General features: G+C 35.7%; 1 protein-coding gene and 1 long non-coding RNA gene across 7 annotated transcripts in view; one reads left to right on the top strand and one right to left on the bottom strand.

Annotated features, from left to right (window-relative positions):
- The first annotated feature begins 563 nt into the window (after window positions 1–563).
- Window positions 564–1,681, top strand: LOC110097262 (heavy metal-associated isoprenylated plant protein 33). 3 transcript variants are annotated; one of them, XM_020823533.2, is made up of 3 exons: window positions 564–862; window positions 959–1,212; window positions 1,301–1,681. In XM_020823533.2, exons 1-2 carry the CDS (start codon window positions 772–774, stop codon window positions 1,198–1,200), a joined length of 333 nt encoding a protein of 110 aa, XP_020679192.1. In that variant the 5' UTR covers window positions 564–771; the 3' UTR covers window positions 1,201–1,212; window positions 1,301–1,681. The 3 variants fall into 3 exon arrangements, with proteins under 3 accessions (XP_020679192.1, XP_020679191.1, XP_020679189.1); XM_020823532.2 differs by having other exon boundaries at window positions 1,288–1,681; XM_020823530.2 differs by having other exon boundaries at window positions 959–1,681.
- A 3,877-nt stretch (window positions 1,682–5,558) lies between these two features.
- Window positions 5,559–23,119, bottom strand: part of LOC110097251 — a 34,787-nt gene continuing 17,226 nt past the window's right edge. For 2 of the 4 annotated variants that reach the window (XR_003699996.1, XR_003699993.1), the window contains exon 6: window positions 10,167–10,376. This is a non-coding gene — a long non-coding RNA (uncharacterized LOC110097251). Of the gene's footprint in view, window positions 5,608–9,687; window positions 9,845–10,166; window positions 10,377–23,119 lie in introns of those variants that run through there. The other 2 variants (XR_003699995.1, XR_003699994.1) reach the window with 2 other exon arrangements.

Raw genomic sequence — 23,119 nt, 5'->3', positions numbered from 1 at the left:
AGGCAAACAAAAAATATTTTATTCGATGTTGCTCAACTTGTTTTTCTCTCTTATAGTTATAATATATAGAACTATAACGTTTTGCATAGCATATTATTATAAGATAAGATACTTTTCCTATCCTAAATTCGAGTAATTATTCCGTGCGAAGTTCGGACCGAAAGAACTGTCTGGACTATGAGTGTACACACTGTGTACAAATAGTATACAATTTTTGTCCGTAGTTTGGTTCAAACTATACACACACTCACAATCCGGGTGATTCTTTCCTGTTCGGACTCCGCACAGAATAATTTCTCATCTACAAAATACACATGTAAATAAAAAACTTAAGGGGTGATATGCAAGAAAAGTTTTTACGTCCGGACAAAAAACTGAAAATCCGGACGAATACCGAGCAATACCGAGTGCTCGGTACCGAGCACCCAGGTGACGTGGCGCTCTGTTAGTGGTCTCTGGACGCATTCGGTGTCCGAACACAGTAATTACTCGATATGCAAACCAATGGCCCAAGGCCTAAACCAAACAAAGAATATTATAAAGAAGCACCAAACCTCAAACAACTCAATAAGCCCTAATCCCGTCTATACAAGAATCAGATTCTACGGCTCCTAACCCACTCACTCTCTAATAAAAAAGCCGGGAGAAGGAATCCAGATTTTCTACATGATCTCCTTCATCTTCCCCATCTTTTAATCCATTCCTCCCACCTTTTATCACCAATTTCCTATCTTTCTTCCTCTTCAATCCATCATCTTCTTCTTCTTCTTCATGCCACCTTTCTATTGTATGATCATGAAGATCAACATCGATTGCGCCGGCTGTTACCGCAAAATTCGAGAAGCTCTTCTCAAGATAGAAGGTGAAAATCACAACATAATTAATAATTAGTTTGGTTTTTTTATTTGCTTCCTGCACCTAATCTTTTTTGTTTGTATGTGAATTGTTTGACGCGAAGAGTTGGAGAGCCACTTGATAGAGAGGAAGCTGGGAAGAGTAAGTGTCTGCGGAGAGTTCGTTCCACAGTTTGTGGCGATAAGGTTAAGAAAGATGATCAATCGCCGCGTCGAGATTTTGGAGATTAAAGAAGCGGTTGTTGGGAGCAGAGAAACAGCCGGTAATGGAGGACATCACGGTGGGGAGGGTGGTGGCGGCGGTAGACAAAGGGTGATGGTCGCGGCGGCTGCTTGTAATAAATGACGCTTAAAATTTGTAAGACGGTGATTTAATTTATATGAATATACCATGATTTAAGTTTCTTTTGCAACGAGAGATTATTCTGTGCAGATGTTGAATGCAGTTCATCATTCGGAGACTGATTAAAATATCCCAGGCTAGTGGTATTGAGTCGAGTACCGAGTGGTACCGAACCGTGAGTACCGAGCCGTGGTACCAAGCAGTATCGAGCCGCGGTACCGAGCATGAGGTGATGTGGCGATTCTGATTAGTCTCCGAACGACATTCAGCATCCGCGCAGAATAATTTCATGTTTGGAACAACTTTTTTGTTGTTTTATGAAATAAAATTTTAGTTCAATTTTTTTCTTTTCAATTTAAAAATTTTTATCCTAAAAAGATATTTCATAAAACAGTAAGAAAGCTCTTCCAAACAAAACTTGAATGGGAGGCAATGTGTAGAAACTGTGTAAAAGAATTTCTATTCGATGCCATATTTTTTTTTTTCATATGTAAATAAGTGTATGTTAAAATAAATAAATAAATAAATAGAATGATTTTGTGCATATTGCTTGGTTCATGAGTTCATAAGGTGAATTTGTAAGCATATTATATCAAATTAGTTTTGAGTATGAAAATATATTTTTAAAAAGGAAGTCATCATTTAATGGAATGTTAAAGGCAAAAATTGATTCAAAAAATTCCAAAGAGTGATTTTTATTATTGTTGAATAAAAAAGTTATAAAAAATAGCCAAACTTTAAAAGTATTTATAGATTTTTTTATATATTAAGTATTAACATGCCACTAGAAAATTTATTTTTTCTAACATAAATATCCAGATAATATTTGAATAAAAAAATTATTGTAATTAAATTTAGAATAATTTAAACTATGATTTCAACAAACTTGTGGTAGAAATGAACGCCAGGACATGACAAATCTAATAATACTAAAAGTGATATGATCCGAATCCAAATAAATCACAATGCAACACTTGAAATATAATTAAAATTTTAGGGCATTAATTGAAGAATATTGCAGATTGATAAATTCGCGGCGGTAAAGTGAGAGATTTTTTCATCATAGCATTGCACGATGATCCAACACAAACATATAATTGGGAGAGGGGAAGAAAAAATAATTACGTGGAAAACTCGAATAGACAAAAACCATGGGGCCTTGCCCAAGAGAAGAGATTTTACTATACTTGAGTGAGTTACAAAATTTGTTCCATCCATTAACTTTGGATAAGATGAAATTACAATAATTTAGAGAGCTAGTCGAACTTCATATAGGTGCTCAGGAGCTTGTAATGGTCGTGGTTAGATGATGGAACTCATGAGTTTGGTGGTAATTGTTGGGAGAAGATCTAGCAGGTGTTGGCAACCGGGCGGTGGTCTGACATCAAGTGGTGGCCCAACATTAGTCGACGACTGGGTGATGGTCCGACGATGGTCGACATTCAAGCAGAGGTCCAACGGTGGTTGGGAGGTCGTGCATTAGTTCGATGAGCCGATAGAAGTTCGCCTGCAAAGGTGCTTGGGTGGAGTTCAAGATCCTTGATGCCTTAAAGCTCTCTCTAATCTTCAGCCAAGATGTCCTCTTTTATGTAGAGAGTGGGGCTCTATTTATAAATTTTGAGAGCGATGTGCCCCTTAAATATGAAGCATATCCAATGCAAATTCGGAATGCTCAATCAAATGGACGACCCATATTGATTTCTTCGATCATAGAACGTTCATTCAGCATTTAATTGCCTTAATAATGTCTAAATTAAGTGATCCTGAGCTCGTTGGATTCATCTCGTCGAGCTGCTCGATGCGACTATAAACATGCTATATTTGGATAACATTTGGCTATACAATTACTGTACCAAAATTTCAAATATGCTTTGATCCTTTATTTGGGCCCGTTTGGGCTAGGATTGGACTGATTTTGGTTTTGTTAGGATCATCTTACTAAGATAGTTAATTTGACTATAAGTTTGCTGAAATTGGAGTTAATATGGCATGAATTTAATTAATTTTCTTGAATATGGCTCAAGTTTTGTGCTTGATGAAGAAGATTTTTTGTGACATATCAAAGATAAAATGAGTTTTGAATCTTGATGTTTGTAATCAAATTGAGCATTTCAAAGAAATCAATTCAATTCGCCTATGATCATTCAATCTAAGATCATTAATGTACTTAAATGTAATATAACTAATGTATGATTGAAGCACTCAATATAGGTATCCCCATATAATGTTATAGAATTCTATTCAAATTTGCTAAAATATTACTTTTAAAATACTATAAATAGATCTACATTATCTATATTAATGGCTTGGAAATCTAAAAAAAAAAACTCTAAAGCTATACTTGTGTAACAACTCAAACTCTTAATTATCGAGATATTGTCCAATTTGGCCTAAGAGTCTCACGATTTTATCGTATTAGTGTAACTTCACAATAGATCACTCATTCTAGAATTGTTGTTAGATGAGCACACTTAACTGCAAAATTTCTTAAATGAAATTTCAACCATTACATCAAAAGGCGTTTTGATGTTTAAGAGTTTTGATTTCTTTTACTTAAGGGGTTTTACTACTTGTTTGACTATGACGATTGTGGCAAGTAGCAGCAATAGGTGGACAACAATTGTCGAGACAACAAAGTTAAGATTGCGCTCTCTGAGTTTTATTTGTATTTCAAAATAATCTTACTTGATAAATTTTAAATACATAAAAAATAAATATTATAAGACATTCTAAATCTCCTAAAAATCCTTTACATTTAATTTACTTCAACCTAGAAAAATAAAATAAAATCACTATATTTCTTTTATTTTATATGACAATACGTGCAACCAAAACAATGAAATAAATCTGCTTTATGATTTATCCTCAAAAACATAATCGAGCCGACGAGGCCCACTGATTATAATATCAATAGATAAGCTTTAGTCGAAGTTGGAAAATTAAAGCAAGACAACTCTATGGAAAATTTTTGGAGAGAATATTTTCTAAACATTAATCATAATAAATATTATGGTTATTACATTTATTTTTTTAAAAATGTAACAATTAATTAATTAATTATATGTTAAATAAATTTAATTAAGAAATATAAATTTTATTTCAATTAAAATTTCATTTGGGATAATTTTCTTACTATTTTGTAATGGAGCATTCTAGTAAAATAATTTCTTGAAAGCAATTAAAAAGTGATTATTGGCGGTGATAAGAGAGCTATTAAATTTTCTCATTTCATTCCCCTCGTGTAGAAAATGAGGCCTATTTTTAAACTTTTTTAGATGGGCACTTCAGTATAAATGGCTTGAATCTAAGGCAATCCATCGTATTATCCATATTAATCCCATGATCATAGATCATTTATTAAACATTTGAATGACTTAATAATATCAGAATCAAGTGATATTTGACTCATAAGATTTTTTTCGTTGAGTTGCTTTGTTTGATTGTAAACATGTCATAATTAGAAGTCATTTGTCTTTCGATCTACCAATTTATTTTGAAGTTTTCAAACATGATCTAAATGCTTGATTTGAGCTCATTTGAAGTTGAATCAGGTCAATTGTAACATCCATAGTTTCATCTCTTCGAGATGTTTAATTTGACTACAAATTTACGTAATTTGAAGTTCATAAGATTATTAATTTAATTGTTAAAAATTTCCATTCAAATATTATCTCGAGATTCATACCGATCATGAAAATTTTCTAGGTCTTATTAAATATTTTTGAAAAATGCAAAGAAGTTATTTTGTCAGAAATAAATATTATTTTAACTAATTATTAATTTTTATATAATGTATCTTTTTAATAAACAGTACATAAATATAACTCTTTTATTTATATTGACTTATTATATTACGAAAAATATAGTGTATAAATACTTGATATTCAATTGAATTTCAACTAATTAAAAAAATTTTAATTGATATATTTTCCTATTTTTCTTCCTAATTACATAAAAGCCCAGGGCCCAGGCTAAATGAGGTGCCCTAATTAACTCCCCATCCAACAAGCACGGGCCTTAGATTGTGGAGCACTAATGCCCTTCATTAAACTACAATTACAATCTCTTAAGACTGTAATTAAGCTTTCTTAATGAATCATTAATCATTATTAATTAAGATTGCTCCGGGGCAGGCTTCACCTTCCATAAACCAAAATCTCTGACGACTTTGTAGCTTCAGTTCTGGTTTTAGAGAGATTAGAGAGAGAAAGTTTGAGACCAAGGAGAGGGAGGTCTAAGGCCAGAGAGCTCGCCATCGTCTGTGATGCCGAGGTTGGTCTCATCGTCTTTCTCCAGCACTAGCATACTATATGATTTCGCCAGCACCAGGTTTTGCTCTCTCTCTCTCTCTCTCTCTCTCTCTCTCTCTCTCTAGTTGGGAAAAGTTGACATCTTCTTGCTTTGATATTGCTGCTAGGGAGTAATTAAGTTTTATATAGATGTAATTACAATCATTCAAATACATTTACATACATACCACTTTATTTCATACTATTTACATATATAGCATCCAAAATATTAATATTACATGTCTACTACTCATATACAACTTTAATATCAAATATATAACTCTTATATTTCATTTCTACAACTCATATCATCCTATAAATCAGTGGCGGAGCTAGAAAATGTATTAGAGGAGGGGGGCCTAAATTATTATCTTTTTATTTTCCTTCAAATTTTAACATCCGGACTTGGGATTAAAATAGTAAGTTTTAAAAATGATAAAACTTTGATAATGAATTAGTTTCTTTTTTGTCTTCACAAAATGACTTCCAATCATCAAATCACTTGATTACTACTAAAACGAGTTCAATATATTAACTAAATACGTGATATTAAAAATCTTATTGCACAAAAACAAATCATAAAATCTCTTTAAGATCGAATCAATACAGGTTTAAGCTAATATAAACCTAGAAAAAAATGTAAATGAATAGGAAATTAAATTTTGAGTGATTTGAATGAACGGCCGATCTTAAATCTCTTGATCGTGGACCGTTTATTGGACATTTAAATGTCTTAGTGATATCAGAATTCAACGATCTTGGGCTCGTTGGATTCGTCTCGTCTAGCCTCTCAATTCGACTATAAGCATGTCATGTTTGGAAACTTTTTGATAATCCAAATTATGGTTTAAACCTTCTAAATATGCTTTGAGTCATTGATTTGGAGTCATTTGGGTTCGGATTGAGTTGAATTTGGTTCCGTTGGGTTTGCATTTTCGAGACGTTCAGTTCGATTGTAAGTTTGCTGAAATCGGAATTCATATTATCTCCGATTTAATTTTTGAAGTTTCCAACTTGATTTTATCTCTCTCTCTCTCTCTCTCTCTCATATTATATATATATATTTCATTTTTTTAGGGGGGGCACGTACCCCCCCTTGCCTACGCCAATGCTATAAACTTTAGTATTTTATTTCATGCATGCATATTTGTTCTATGGGTTGTAGGTATATAATATTAATATTTTGGGTGTTAGATATGTAAATAGTATGAAATAATGTGTTATGTATGTAAATGCCCCTTTAATATAAGGATCGAACCTCCAATGATGCTTGCTCCATATTAAATCATAATGATATTAAGACTTTGTTTGTGATAGTTTTCTTATTGCTTTCTAAAATAATTTTTTAATGCAAAAATTTCTAGTTCAAGAAAAATTTTTATACTAAAAAATTACTTTAAAAAATAGTAAGAAAATTATCCCAAATAAATTATAAATCATAACAATAAAACTTAACTTTCATCATTAATAATCATATTAATATTCCTTATATTTCAAATAATAGAATGAAACACATTTAAATATGATTTACTACGTATAAAATTATGCATCCAAATTAAATCGAGGATCTACTTATGATAAAATTTATTAGAGAGGCTATTGGTCATCTACAAAGATTTTAGATTGAGCCACAAACCTTAACACAATTTTTTTAAAGATTTGCTCCCCTAAATACATTTGAATTGTTTAGAGAGCTTCATCCGCCTCTATCTTGTCTTTTGATTTATGATTTCAGGTTTCTTATTACACTTCATGAGTGCTTACTTCTACAAGTCCCTTAAGGCTTTATCAATTGCCCTAAATTTTCATGTACCAAAGAGATTCTAAAGCACAAGCTTTCACCCCCATTAATTATAAAGGTTTACAGCCTCCACTATTAGTCCATATTAGTGACATTGTTGCTTAGGCCGTTCTTCCCTATGCTCGAATTTCAAGAATTTACCACCTCTTATAAATTTTAATAAACATCATCGTGTTTAATTTTCATCATGCATTACCACTTATTTTCTCCTCATTTTGAATTAATTCATTTTGATATTTGCAGTTTGAGTCATATTCTAACTCACTTATAGTTGCTATTTTGTTATCTTTATTGATGATCATTCTACAATCACTTTAGTATAATATTAAAATATTGATAAAAAATCATTGATATCTTTGCCAAAAAAATTTTAAAAAATTCCAAGTTCAATTTTAAGCAAACTCAATTGTATAATTTTGTTCTAAAAATGACATTCTGGTACTTGATGTAACAGCCCAAATTCTTTAACTATCGAGATACTGTCCGCTTTGGCCTAAAGGTCTCACGATTTTGTCATGTTGGTATAATTTACCAGGAGATGACTCATCCCAGGATTTCTCCGGGATGAACACACTTAACTGTGAAATTTCTTAATGAAATTCCAACAATTACATCAAAATGCGCCTCGATGTTAAAGAGTTCAACTTCTTTTACTTAAGAGTTCACAGTTAACCCATCTACTTATTACTATTCTTGGTTCCATGAACATCCACCGTAGTTGTTGGATCTAACCAATTAGTATGTGACATTGAATTCTGCAAAACATAGAGTCCATCAACTCTATTAAAATAAAAAAATAAATAATGAATATATAAAAAGAAAAAAAAAAGCTTCAAGATATCCAATGCACCTTTACACATCCTTAAGGGCACCAGCATCACCAGGGAATTCATATCCTGCAACACTAAAAGCACTAAAAGATATACAAATTTGGTACATTTATCACTCCAACCAATGATCAATTACACCACCATGTACCTTTAACTTCAAAGTGTCAGATCCTCCAATCTTACAAATATAAACCCATTTTCCATGTAAACATAACCACAAGAACTTGGCTTTTATATCAAAAACACATATCTAAATTTGAACAAGCCGAGTCCACAAACCCCTATTCTTTACACATTATTTTTAATCACCAAAAGAGCATTACTAATTTCATAACCATAGAAATCTGCAACAGCACTTGCATCAGCTAACTTATCCTTTTGCAACCGTCCTGTTCTTCTTACTCTTTCTTCTTCGAAGAAAAACAATTCTTCTTTATCAACCCTTTCTTCTAACAACAAAAACAAATAATCTTTTTGGCTTTATTTTGAGATTTGTTACTGCCATGATTAGAAGAGAACCCTCACTCATAAGATCTACCTCTATCCTGCAATGAACTTTTAGTTTATCACTTCTCCCTTAGAAATCACCTCTTTTTTAGGATTTATTTAGGATTTTAAGATTTTCTCTAATTAGGACTTTGAAATAACCACCAATCTTGAAAAATCAAAATAGTTAATGAAATTAGAGTCCACTCTAAACAACTTTGTGCTCCATTCATTTGGAGGATGATAATTTCATCCACTACATTCTCCACTTACATGAATAAATTAAATAAGGCTTATTTTTTGCCTTCTCATCCCCACAACCACCACCTTCTATTAGGGGTGTCAATTTCGGGTCACGGGTCGGGTTTGGGTCGAACCCGAAACTGACCCGGCACTATTCGGGTCAACCTGAACCCGACCCGTTTTTGAAAACGGGTTAGTTTTCTTGACCCGAACCCGACCCGCTTCGGGTCCGGGTCAACCCGACACGACCCGAATGACCAGTTTCCAACAAAAAATTTCTAGTTTTCGGGTCAAAAACGGATCTCTCCTCTTTTTCGGGTAAAAAAGGATCTATCTCCTCTTTTTTCAGGTAAAAATCGGGTCAAAATCAGGTCAATCTCGGGTTGCTGGGTCAAAATCAGGTCAAAGGGTTAAACTGAACCCGACCTGATTTTTGAAATGGGTTGAAATGTTGAACCCGAACCCGACCCGTTTCGGGTTGACACTAACTCGAAATTTTTGGGTCGGATTCGAGTCGGGTTTTCGAATCGTGTCAAATATTGACACCCCTACCTTCTATCCCTTATAATGTTGGTCCTCAATATAAAGCAAAAACATTGTACACCCTAAAGGGCAGTTCATTATGGCTCACACGGTAGAGGCCTAAATGTTATATTGAGTAAAATAGCCACAATAGGCAATAAAATTCTAGGTTATTGAAAATTTCTAAACATGATTGAACTTTTTTATATAATGAGTTAGCCCTAAAGGACATTGGCAAAATAGGACCTCACATTTTTTTTTAAAATGAAGCAAAAGCAAATGCATTGCTACATATATTCCTTCGGTTGGATATGAAAACTTAGTTTTTTTATTTGAATTTGACTCAACTGATTGAAATAGAAGACTAAAAATATTTTTTGTTGAACAAAAGAAAACACCAAGCCAAGAATGTATATACTTGCATATGGACATTGTTCTCTTTTGTCATTAGCTAGCGTATAATTACTCTTCTTTACCTAGCACATAAATAAAAATGGGAAGCTCATGGATATAATTGAAGAATAACGGCTGACATAGGAAATTCCGAAAGATATAACATTATAATATATTTTCCAATTGAGGTTTACTATAAGCGATTAGATTAGGAAAAAGGTCCTTGTGGACGGAATTTGGCACTAATGAAAGTCTTGGCTCTTGGGATTTCAAAGGTTCAAACAGATAAATCTTAAATATTGCTCTCATGGATTAGCTGAGAACTGTGTGATGCACCATATTCTTATTTACAAAAACATTTGTAATTTTTGTCAACATGAATGGATTAAAACTTATTTAAAAAAAAAAAAAAACATAATTATGAGCAAGACTTACCTAGATTATGAGCCTTTGTTTGATCAAAATCCTTCTGTCTACTCAGTCTTCACATATCTGGAAAGAGAATCCCAAAAAAGCCACTCTTAATTTCGTAGAATCCTTAATATTAGGTTGCCGTTTTCCTTTGAGAGAAAGGAAGAGGACAACTCCTTCCGAAGCAAACAAGCAAGACTTCACCTGCAGTCCCAAAGGCCGCTCTTAAAATAATCACATACAGCACAAGTCCCATAAACATAAATTTGTGAAGCTTTCAGAAATAAAATAAGGGGCAGATGCATCTCTTCGAAGTCAAGAATGAAATATTATTGCTTTCCAACTAGCATCAAGATCTTTTAGATATTTAAACAGAACTCTTACAGAGTAAAAGTGTGTTATCTCTTTTGCAAGTTCATTCTGAATGGAATGAGCTTAAAGACAGCTTGTTACTAAATGCAGCAACTCTAAATGAAATTAAAAGCCAAAAAGAAAAATATATCTTTTATTTTACGTCTATTTCGTAACAAAGCAAGTAGCCCCACTATCACGCCCCAGCCCATGATCCTGAGGGAAATCATCCCTAAGCTATTCGCAAATACCTTCAAATAACCTTCATTCAAATTAAACTAGAAAATAAGAGAAACTTTCGGTCGTGCCAGCACAAAAGAAAGGCCAACTATGATGAACGTGGCCCTTGTTCATAATTGATATCTCCACAGTAACTGAATTCCAGAAGCTTCAAAAAACTAGTTTTATTTTAAAGTAGGTACCAGTGAAAAAAAAAAGAATTTCCCCTTTAAACTGTCTGAACAAAACTGCTGAAGATACACTCAATAAAGAAATCAAAATCCATATATATATATATAAGAAACAGGTGTTCTCTTACATTGTGAACATCAATTAAGTATTTAGAATACTCCATTGGAACTACTACAATTTTTATTTTAGTTGGAGCAGTGAATCAACACATGCAAACATGGAATAAGCATTGGAAAGTAGTTCTGGAAATCTTCAAATATATAAAAAGACTCAACGAAAATGATTATTATATACTAAGTATGGGAATTTGAATGTTGAAGGCTTTTCATGTCGATCTATTGATAACAAAAAGTCAATCTCAGGATATTGCATCTTTGTTAGAGTAAAGTTGGCCATATAAAAAACGAGAAATGAAATATTGTGGCCACATTTAGTGCAAAATCAAAATATAGAGCTACGGCACATGCAACTCTTTTAGAAGAGTTTGGTTATTATTCAGCCTATGTCTCTATATTGTGACAATCTACGATGCACCGACACTTCTCCCCAAAGAGGCGTGCAGTGTCCGACACCGTGTCCGACACGCGTATCTTAAATATTTTATGAATTCTTTTAAATATAAATTCATGTATTTTGCGGGATTTAAACTAAATTTCTTATTTCTTATCCAAAACACCAAATCAATGTCCGCACTTAATTTCCAATCATCGAATATTCTCATTTTCATTTCTTTTTGGCAGTGAAGATATTTTCATCTCTTCTCTCGGTGAGTGATAAATGGCATTGACGCCTGACTCTCGAAGCCTGAAATATTAATTGTTGTTTTTTGAAACTTACAAAAAAAAAAAAAAAAAAAGCTAATGTACATGCTTGGTACCGCTTGGTATCGCTAGGTACATACTCGGTACCGCTAGGTACCGCTCAGTATATGCTCGGTACCGCTAGGTACAAGCTCGGTGCCGCTAGGTACATGCTCGATACCGCTCGGTACATGCTCGGTACCGCTCGGTACATGCTCGGTACCGCTCGGTATCTTTCCATACAAATAACTTACGAAGTTTAAAAACAAGCAGAACTTCAAGTATCATCCTCTTCTTGTTGTGAGAGAAATTGGAGCACATACTCATTTATTCAATCAATGAAGAGGAATAAAAATAACTCCACAACGAGTTGAAGATTTAATTTATGTGCATACAAATCTTTGTCTTCTATCAAGGAAAACCCCACTTTATATGACATGTGATAACAAAATGTGGGATGTTGCTAGAGATGGGTTCGAGTGCCTTGATGATATGAGATTATTGGAGGTTGCAAATCTTTTTCTAGATGAACTAGAGTTAAAAGCAATGATATTCAGTGATAATAATATTGAAGGCCAAAGATCAATCTCTGAATCTAATTCTATCATTCCCTCTATTGAGTAGTTGGACCTTCATGTTGTACTAAATAATTTTTTGCTTATATTTTTGTGGTTGTACTAGAAATTTTGTACTAAACATCTTTATGTTATAAACTAAACAAGTTATCATGAAATTGATTTATTATTGCTTGTCACTTTTAATATAATGTCACCTTAATTTCTATATACTATATTTAAAAATTATTATGCCGTGTCCGTGTCGTGTCGTGTCCGTGTCGACATGTCCGTGTCGGTGCATCATAGGTGACAATTATGTCATCATTTATATTGTAAACCATCCTATTTTTTATGAATAAAAAACAGACATCTATATTGCAAACAATCCTATTTTTTATGAATAAAAGCCATATCAAAGTTAATCGTTATGTCATACAAGATATCATGCTTTCAAGAAAAGTGTTACTATTTCCATTTCCATTTTAGAATAAGTGATTTAATATTTTTACGAAGGCTCATTTTTCTCAAATATATAGCAAATTAGAGCTAACAGATATATATGCTCAAACTAGATGATAAAAGCCGAAAAGGTAAGACTCCTCATAGTGGAAAGTAATATCCACATAATTGAGGGTTATAGCTTTCTCTTATTTGTTTCCTTATTAAATCCTCTTGTATGCCTTTGCCTCACATTGTCAGTCAATAATATAAAAGACAGCTTTCCTCTAAACAAGAATAATAGCAAAATGAGTTGATTTTAATAATTAATCATAAATGTTTGATAAACTATCAAATTTTATGCTTTTTAGAGATAAAATAAACAACATAAACCACTGCCAATGAATAGCTATAGCAAAACACATTGACCAACCACTGTCTGGCTTGCCGTTGACCAAACCCTACAAAGAACCAGAAAATGAATTATCATATAAAAATAAAACAAAGATAGAACAGATTGCATGAAAATTCGCTATTAAAATCAATCCATTAGAGATCAACTTATTAGCCAGTATAAAGTGCCACTACACGTTGTCCAAAAAAAGCAAACATTAAAATGATACATATTAATAGGTACTCCCCATATTTGTAATAATGTGATGTAGCACAAGGGTTCTCGAGAGCTGTAGCGCCCAGTGCATAGCATAATACATGCTATTTTGAAAATAGTGCATATTATATACAATTCTGTAATAATCAATGTAGAAGAAAAACATTAAAAAATAATATTATAACAATAAAAACATCAAGGCTTTATCCCACTGTGGGGTCGGCTACATGAATCTTTTTCTCCATTGTGCCCAATTAAAAGTTTAGATTTAAATTCTCATTTAAATCTAATAAAGTAAGGTCATTTCTTAACATGACAAAATGGAGAAAAATGATTAATGTAGCCAACCCCACGTAGTAGGACAAAGGCATGATGTTGTTGTTGTTCTTGTAAAGTAAGGTCATTTCTAATATTTTCTAACCGAGTCTATTTAGGTCTACCTCTACCTTTCTTAACATAAGTCAAATCTAATACATCTACCTTCCTAACCGGGTCATCGGAAGCCCATAGCTTTATGTGAAACCACCTAAGGCGACTCTCTCTAATCTTATCTTCCATTGGAGCTACTCCAACCTTTTCACGCATATTCTCATTTTGTATCATGTCTCTTAGAGTAAAGCCACTCATCCACCTGAGCATCTTCATCTCTACAACACTTTACTTAATATTATGCTTCTCTTTTAATGACCAACGTTCTGCACCATAAAGCATTGCAGGTCTAACCACCACCTTATAGAATTTCCCCATAAATTTGAAAGGGACTTTTCTATCACACAACAAGCCCGATGCATTCCTCCACTTCAACCATCCAACTTGATTCTACTAATAATATCCCCATCTATTTCACCATGACTTTGAACAATAGACCCAAGACATGTAAAACGTGTACTCTCATTAATGACTTGATCACTCAAAATCATAACCCCCCATAAGAACTATTATAACTAAAATTACACTCCACAAATTCAATTTTAGATCTACTCAAACGAAAGCCTTTAGACTCTAAGGTTGACCTCCATAATTCAACTTTACCTTCAACTCCCTCCGTAATCTTATCAACAAGAAGAACATCATCAGCAAAAAGCATACACCAGGGTACAACCTCTTGCAAATGTCTAGTGAGAAGATCCATGCCTAAAGCAAATATATATGGGTTTAAGGCTGATCCTTGATGTAATCCAACTGAAATAGGAAAATAACAACTCTTGCATACATATCCTTAATGACTTGAATGTAAGCATTATTAACCCCTTTCCTTTCTAGAACTCTCCATAGCACTTCTCTTGGAACTTTATCATATGGTTTCTCTAAATCAATAAATATCATATGTAGATCCTCCTTATTCTCTCTATACTTTTCCATCAAACCTCTCAATAAATATATAACTTCTATAGCAGACCTACCCGACATAAATACAAATTGATTTTGAGAAACATTAGTATCACGCCGCAACGTATGCTCCATAACTCTATCCCATACTTTTAAAGTATGACACAATAACTTAATTCCTCTATAATTCACACAATCTTGTGCATCACCTTTATTATTAAAATTAGAAATCAACACACTCATTCTCCACTCATCTGACATCTTTTTAGTTTGTAAAATAATATTAAGAAGTTTAGTAAGCCAAAAAATTCCTTCATCTCCTAAGCATTTTCACACCTCTATTGAAATATCATCAGGTCCAACAGCTTTTCCCCACTTCATTTTCTTTATTAAAAAATAATGTTGCATAAGAAAAATATAAAATTGTTTAATGTTGACCTCTACGTCACCTCCACGAACTCCGCGGAAATCCCATTTACCTCTGCAATTCGGCATCGACGCCGCACTTGTCATATCCCGCAATTTCTACTCGCCCCGTAGATGACCTCATTCGTTTTAAAACGAGAGAGGATTAGGCCTTCGTTCTTGTTGTTCCCGCACACAGCCGAACCTCACGAGCCACAAACTCCATGATCTGCTCCCTTATTTGACTCCCTTAACCTAGCTCCAGCCATTCCAATTATCCCGGCTCTGACCTTCATTCAACCCCTTAGCCGAAACCTCCTCTTTCAATCCTAGCCGACACTGCCTACAACCTATTTATTCTTTGATCCGAACTCCAATCCATCTATCCTTCCTCTTCTGAACCATACGGAAGCTCCTCAATCCCGAAATTGACGCCAACAATCATGCTTCATTCAGCCAAATCCATCAACCCACCTCCTCCTTTGACCTTCCACAGTCGAGTCCCCCAACTGGCCATAACACCCATTTGATCTTACAGCCCAAACCGACCCTCAACCTTCCGATCTTCCGCCTTTAAGCCGCATAGATCCCGCCTCTTGTCTCCAGCACCAAATCCCTAACCGATCCCACTCCAAGTAGCTTCTATCAATCTCCATTCGTCCACTAGCCCATCATACCCGAACTCCAACCTATAGCCCACTACAACCATTTCCATCTAAACCTACAACAACTACAACCGACCCCCTCAAATAAGCCCACTAAGCCTCAATCCACTCAAACACTTCCTAAAAGCCACTTAAGCCCACTTCAAAACAGCCCATCACTAGCCCATCCTACATGCCTCCACTCAAAACAGCCAGCCCACATAAACATACAGCCCAAAAGTCCATTAACAAACTCCAAACCATTTCAATTCTCCTCCTCCCTATTAATATTAATATTAGTATTAATATTAAGATTAATACAATATTATTATCTACATTTAGTAAAAAAAAAAAAGAGAAGGGAAAAGAAACAATTTTTTTGTGATCTTTAAGGGAAAAGAAACATTTTTTTATGATCTTGTGCATTTTTGCAATCATCGTGCCCTCGGCATCATCGATATCACCATCGGCAACCCCTTTGCTCAGCTATAATGCCCTAAAAATCCAAAATCCTCAAAAAAATCTTATTTTTGGCGCTCGCGGCGCACCGAAAAACAACTATACACACTTTTCTCTAACTTGGTGGGAGGAAACTCAGTGCAAATCTTACGACGAGGTGAGAAGGCCTTTAAGCGCTCTTGTAGCGTGATGAGGACAAAATTAAGTACATGTGTATGAGCTACAGTTCCTACGTGAAAAAATTGCGCCTTGTTTCAAATAGGTACCTCGAAGACTCCTATACACTCTCGTAGTGTAGTGGGATTGAATGCTACGATAGCAGTGTCGCTCAACACTCATCCTACGCGCTCTCATAGAGTGGTAGGGAAGGCCTAGCTCCCAGAATTCCCACTAAATGGGGTAGACGCTGAGAGGATATCGAATTTTCCAGTGATAGGGGACCTGAACTTAAACAATTGACAGAAATTTTGAATGGACAACAGGGAACATAACTCAAATTAATAAATAAGGAATTGTACAATAATTTGGAAAATGCACAATCATAACTAAAATATAAATGCTAATTGTGACCCTAATTATCCAAATAAAAACCAACGAATGAATATGGGACTTGTGTTGAAGTCCCAATAGACATGATTTGTTGACTTGTTCACAAGCAACATCACAAACTCTTAAAAAATATGGCAGCTATATCAATCAATGCACAAACGTCGACAAGTAACAAGTGACTTGCAATATATATGAAATAGATCACCTATGAATTGAAATAATAAACAAACAATGAATATGATGACTTACCAACAGTCATATACAAGGAACACAACGTATTTATAAGCGACATTAGAAGAGTTGCAATGGATACAATGATACTCCAACAATCAATATCAATCCACTTGTGGATGAATATAATAGTTCCCTGCAAATGACGACAGTCAACATGCATGAAAAAGTTTACAGATTAACGCAAGCTCACATGCAAGAAATAACATTTCCTACAAGTGTATCCAAGAAAATATCGGTGGATGTACAAGCAACAAATAAAATGTTTTCGCAAGTAGTGTTAAATTAAACCTGCATTATGTGACAACTTGCCTACAGGAAGTGGCCGGTGATCTGTATCAACACTTACAAGCAGCAACAGATGATTCATCATATATAGAGCAAGTTACACACAAATCAAAACAGTAAATTTGTGGCGAATATGACTGAACCTTAAGTAGGCAATGTAGGACTGAAATGTGCATAGTAGTCCACCTATGGGTGGTGATGAACAATAAGCTGTGGATGCTTGATCATCCCTGCAGTCAACAGTAAGCAACTATCTGATAAAAATGCTAACCCTATGGAAGCAAAGATACAACAAATGTAAGTGCTTATGAGCTGCTAAAGAAGACTTGTCAAGTACATATAACGCTATATTCGAGCAAATGCATGTGTTGTGGTAAATGCAAGCATTTACAAATAGTTCTGAGAAATGTCGCACTAAAAATTATTCATCAGCATACGATGGCCAGTGATTCTTGGGCATCTATTGCCAACCCGCAAAATAATCTAACAGATCTCATAGTGGACAACAACGTGCATGTAAGAAGTGGTGAATGCGTCATCACAACGTTTACAAACAATGGCAGATGACCCATCATACATACAACAGTATGCCTACAAACGACATTGGAAGATTTGCATTCAGTGCAATTTGCCCGCAGATGATGGTGGAAGACATGAACGAGAATATTGCAACAAGTGCGATACACTACCTATAACCGAAATCATCAAACCTATGATCAATGCAAGTACCCATGAAAAATTGCAGGAGACACGTTGGTGCACGACAGTTTACGTGCATAAAGCAGCAAATCACCTGCAGCAAAGCGCCACGCCACCAGATCTGCAACACTTGTACAAGCAGATAGAAAGCATCTACAGGCTTCCAAATAGAATGTCACGCACACTAAAAAATGGCTGACACTTTACAAAAATGCCCTCCCACATGACAGTCTATGTTGTATTGTGACAGTGTGTTATGTTAATATGCAGTCATACTGTGCATTTATACATTTCAACATATAAAAAATGCATTAGACATATGCAAGCTGCAACAGATAAATGTACTATTTAAGCATATTATCCAACATGCAATGCATACTATACAACAACAGTGTAGCGCGACAGAATGCTACGTCGACAAATATATCATGAACTACCTGAAAGTGTTGAATCGTAATGCAAATGCATTATGCAAACAAACAGGTAATGCATTGATGCATCATACACATATATGATACAAAATCATCATACGCTATGTTAATACATTAAACCACGACATAGCACATCAATATATCATACAAGCATGACTTAGCAACATGTAAATTCAAAATACATTATACACACATACAACCAATATACAAATGCATCATACAAAATACATGCAAATGCATATACCCGCATGAACCCTGGCGAGCGTGTTATGGGTACACACATAACGTTTGAAGATGCTGCACAGGTTAAGAAATGAATATAAGATCGAGCTCGAACCTTTTATGTGGGTAAATAGGAGTCGGCACGGCTCGAGCTATCAAACAAATATGTGATCATGGCATCGACTAGAATATTCATTTTATACATTCATATAAGGCCTTTAAGGCCCTCCAAAAGAAAAATTTACTAAAAAAGGCATAAAGCCGACAGAGAACCTGATCATTCGTTTGATGGTCATATTAATAGTAAATCTCAACCGGAGGGGATCACAAACATTGAAAATACCCATGCTGCTACTATATACCAGATATCGCATATCTCTATGTATCTGTTTAATGACTAGCCTTAATCGAAAGTTCTCTCATGTTATCGGGAGGGGTAATTAATTATAGGGCTTGCGCCTATATGAAACCTGAACTCAGATATGAAAGTTCTCATAAAATGAGGGAGAAAAATCTCTAGGTGATGTCTTATTCATAATCCAATATAACTTCTGAAAATTTTCCCCGGAACTTGAGCGTTAAAACTCTCCTCGACGACCCAAAGAAGAAAGAAAGGGCCCGTGAAGAGGCCGGGGCGCGAATTTATGGAGCCCACATTTAAGTTTTGCATAAAGGTTAAAGAAAGATAACTTGATTAAAAATAAACTGTAGTGATAAAGAAAATCAATTAAACTGCCAAATCAAACTATCACAACAATAAAGAATACTTGAGCAAAATATAAAACCTAAGAGCTTAGCCTTTCATAACTATTCCAGAGAATACTTATGCTAAAAATAAAAGCAATAGCTTTTTATAGATTCAATATGCAAATGCACAACCAAAACCATTCATCATGAGATTTACACTTAAACTACACATAGTCCATGTTATTTTGATAGCATATACCTTGCATGTATGATAGTGCTTGAAGTACACTTGCTCCACCATTGAGTTCTACTGCCTACCATAGATACTCATGGTAATTCCATATAACTCTGATACGGGGAAGAGGGTAGCTGGCCCAGCAGAAGCCGGTCTAGCAGAACCAGGTGGACAGCCCTGGGGGTGGAACTGGCAGAAATTTCGCCCCCCCCTTGTAGGGCCCATCAAAGCTTTGATTAAATACACTAGAAGAAGAAATAAGGATGGAAATGTTAAAGGAAAGAATTCTAATTTTGAAATAGAAAAGCAGAGGGAAATTATTTAAGGAAGGGGATTGTTTAGGGGAGAATAAGGGGAGTTTAATTAAGGCTTATTCTAGGGTTTATTTTCATCATGTATCTTTGGAGTTTGCTATAGCTTTTCTATATTTTTTTCTCTTCAGGGCTTCCCAGTGGCGTCAAGGTCAAGTGCAAGAAACGATCTACCTCTCTAATTATATATTATTCTATCTTGATTTGATGCTGAAGTATTAATACAAAAATCTTCCAACATTTCTCAATTTTAGCTATTTTTATTATCTTTTCTCACTGATTTCATCCCCAAGGCGTATCAAATTGGTATCAAAGCACATTTTGGGACCTATGGCGGTGAAGAAGATGGAGGTGTTTGAATGTGAGAAGGAACAACTCAAGGCCAAAATGGAAGAGAGATATTCTGGAATGGAAGAGAGGTTCTCATCTATGGAGAACCGCTTTGAAAACATAGAAGATATAATGAAGTTGATTGAAATGCAAAAGAAGGCTTTGTCGGCTATTCGTAGGGATGATTGGAAGGGGAAGATAGTGCATGAAGATGATGATGAAGTGGAGAGTGTTTTTCCTCTAGGACCACCTAGGTGGATTCCAATGGTTGTGTCAGGGTATCCGGAAGAGAGGGCAGCAAGAAGAGGGGAATCTGAACCCTTTTCGAGACCACCTAGATAAGAGGGAAGGTGGATGGGAGGAGGTAATGGTTGGGCCGAACCATAGGGTCCAAATCTGCCAAGGGAGGAAGGGAGAGAATCACACCAACAATACATAAGAGGAACTAGCGATGGAAGAAACCATTGAGGTATGGATGCGAGATCGACAAAGCTAAAGATGCCAGTCTTCGAAGGGGAAGATGCTCAGGGATGGGTGTACAAGTGGAGTGTTACTTTGCTATCAATGGGCTGCCTGATGGTTAAAAAACTCCTAGCGGCGGGTCTATGTTTGGAAGGGAAAGCCCTAGTTTAGTTTCAATGGAGGGAGACTGTGTATCCAATTTACTCATGAGGAGAATTTAAGGAGTATTTGTTGGAACGTTTCCGAGCTATTCGGGAAGGAGACCTCCACGAGCAGTTTTATGTCCTAACTCAGGAGGGGACAGTTATGCAGTATCAGACGAAGTTTGAGCTATTGTCGGGGAGACTGAGAGGGGTCTCTGAGGAAGGAGTGGAATGAAATTTCATGAAGGGCCTTAAAGAAGACATGCAAGCAGAGCTCGGGATATTGAGACCTCGAGGACTCTGAGAGACAACAGAGCTGGCACAACGGGTGGAAGAGAAACAGCAGAGGAATAAGGCCAGCCAGAGCAACACTATGGGAGGGGCTTACAAGAGTGCCTCCACGACCCTGATACCAAGAACCTAGACGACATCATTTCAAAGAGAAGCACCAAAGGAGAAGAGCACTAGAGTTTATCTTGGAATTAACTTCAAGCACCTCACAGAAGCAAAGGTGCATGATATACGAGCAAAGGGGCTATGTTTCAGGTGTGACGAAAGGTTTACACCAAGACACTTGTGCAAGAATCGAGCCCTTCAGGCCTTCATGGTTTTTGAAGGGAAGGAGGAGAGCGAGGGCAAGCTGGAGGAGGTTATGAAGGAGATAGAGCAGTTACACTTAGATGTAACAGAGGTATCTCTGAACTCAATGGTGGGATTTACCCCAAATCACACCATGAGGTAAGGGAGCAAATTGGAGAGCAAGCATTGGTGGTTTTGGTAGATAGTGGAGCCATTCATAACTTCATCTCCCACCGGGTCGTGGACTAGTTAGGATTGAAGCTAGTGGATACAAGGAGTTCTGGAGTCATTATGGGGACATGAAAGGTAGAGAGGAATAAGGGTATTTGCATAGGGTTGGTATTAGCCCTCCAAGGCATATAAATAGTTGAGAACTTTCTTCCATTAGAATTGGGAAGCACTGATGTCATCTTGGGGATGAACTGGTTACAGACGATTGGAGAGACTAAGGTGGACTTGAAGTCTTTGACTATGGAGGTGCAGGTGGAAGTGAAGGTGGGGCTACGAGGGGATGTCAGCTTATGCAGGACCATAGTTTCACTCACAACCATGATCAAGGAGATATAGGAAGCAGGACGGAGCTATTTGGTAAAGCTGCAAAGTTTGGAGGGTATCCGAGAGTCATAGAAAGACCGGATCCCTGATTGTGTATATCAGTTGCTACAGTAATTTCGGAGGTCTTTTAGCAACCCAACAGATTAGCACCACCCTGAGAGCACGAGCATGCAATTTCATTGAGAGGAGTTTTCCTATCAGTGTTCAACCTTACCGATACCCGCAGATCTAGAAAGATAAGATCGAGAGGCTCATCAAAGAGAAGCTATAGGCATAGATTATTAGATCCAGTGTGAGCCCTTTTTTCAGTCATATTTTACTGGTGAAAAAGAAGCACGAAAGTTGGAGGCTCTACATGGATTATAGAACTTAAAACAAAGAAACTATGCTGGATGAACCATTTGGGGTGAAATTTTTCTATTCCTTTGATTGATGAGTTGTTGGATGAACCATTTGGGGTGGTTATCTTCTCAAAGATTGGCCTGAAATTCGGATACCACCAGATCAGAATGAAACTAAGGGATGTGCAAAATACATCTTCAATGAGGGTCACTACAAATTTTTAGTGATGCCTTTTGGCCTCACTAATGTTCCATGCTGATGTAGACAAAGGGGGGGGTCAACTCATGTCCAAAATAAATCAATTTTTGGCTTCCCTTGAGTCTACAAGCTCAATAAATTTTGAGCTGGAATTTAGCTCATTTATGAGCTGGTTTTTAGTTCATTTATTGAACTAAAGGTTAGCTCATTATTAGCTAGGTTTTAGTTCATTAATTATCTTATTTATGTAACTTTTTATTTATAGTTTTTATGTTTTAATTTATGTTGTCTCTTGGGATTCCAAAATGGCTTTTGGGCCATTTTGGAATCCCAAGAAAATGTGTATTCCCATGCCATGGCTCCTTAGCTTCAACGGGTGGCTGTTTTCCGTGCAAAGCTCCTTGGTTCTCACGGTGGCTGTTGGTTTTCCGAGCTTGAGGGGTTTTTCCGTGGCTTTGGCGCCTTGGTTCCGTGCGGCCTCCTTGGCTCCCGTGGATGCTCCTTCGGTTCTTGTGATAATTTAATGTACGTGTCCTTTTGTATTCCCCCTTCATACCTATAAATATGAGGGTTTATTTATGTTTGAAAGTAGTTATGAAAATGTGATTTTTGGAAATGTAAACCTGCGGGTTTCATGGAAAAGCTTGTGAGCTTTGTCCGTCTTCTTTCTCATCCCCTCCG

The sequence above is a fragment of the Dendrobium catenatum genome, unplaced genomic scaffold (genome assembly GCF_001605985.2).
Source record: "Dendrobium catenatum unplaced genomic scaffold, ASM160598v2 fragScaff_scaffold_183, whole genome shotgun sequence".
In the NCBI taxonomy this organism is placed as follows: domain Eukaryota; kingdom Viridiplantae; phylum Streptophyta; class Magnoliopsida; order Asparagales; family Orchidaceae; genus Dendrobium; species Dendrobium catenatum.
The sequence above is the reverse complement of the archived record's forward strand: the minus strand, read 5'-3'. Positions and strand labels throughout refer to the sequence as shown.

Excerpts from the sequence above, each read along its gene's own strand:
- LOC110097262 (XM_020823533.2), top strand. The coding sequence starts at position 772 with ATGCCACCTTTCTATTGTATGATCATGAAGATCAACATCGATTGCGCC. Across the intron at positions 863-958 it reads AGCTCTTCTCAAGATAGAAG|AGTTGGAGAGCCACTTGATA; the intron begins GTGAAAATCACA and ends TTTGACGCGAAG.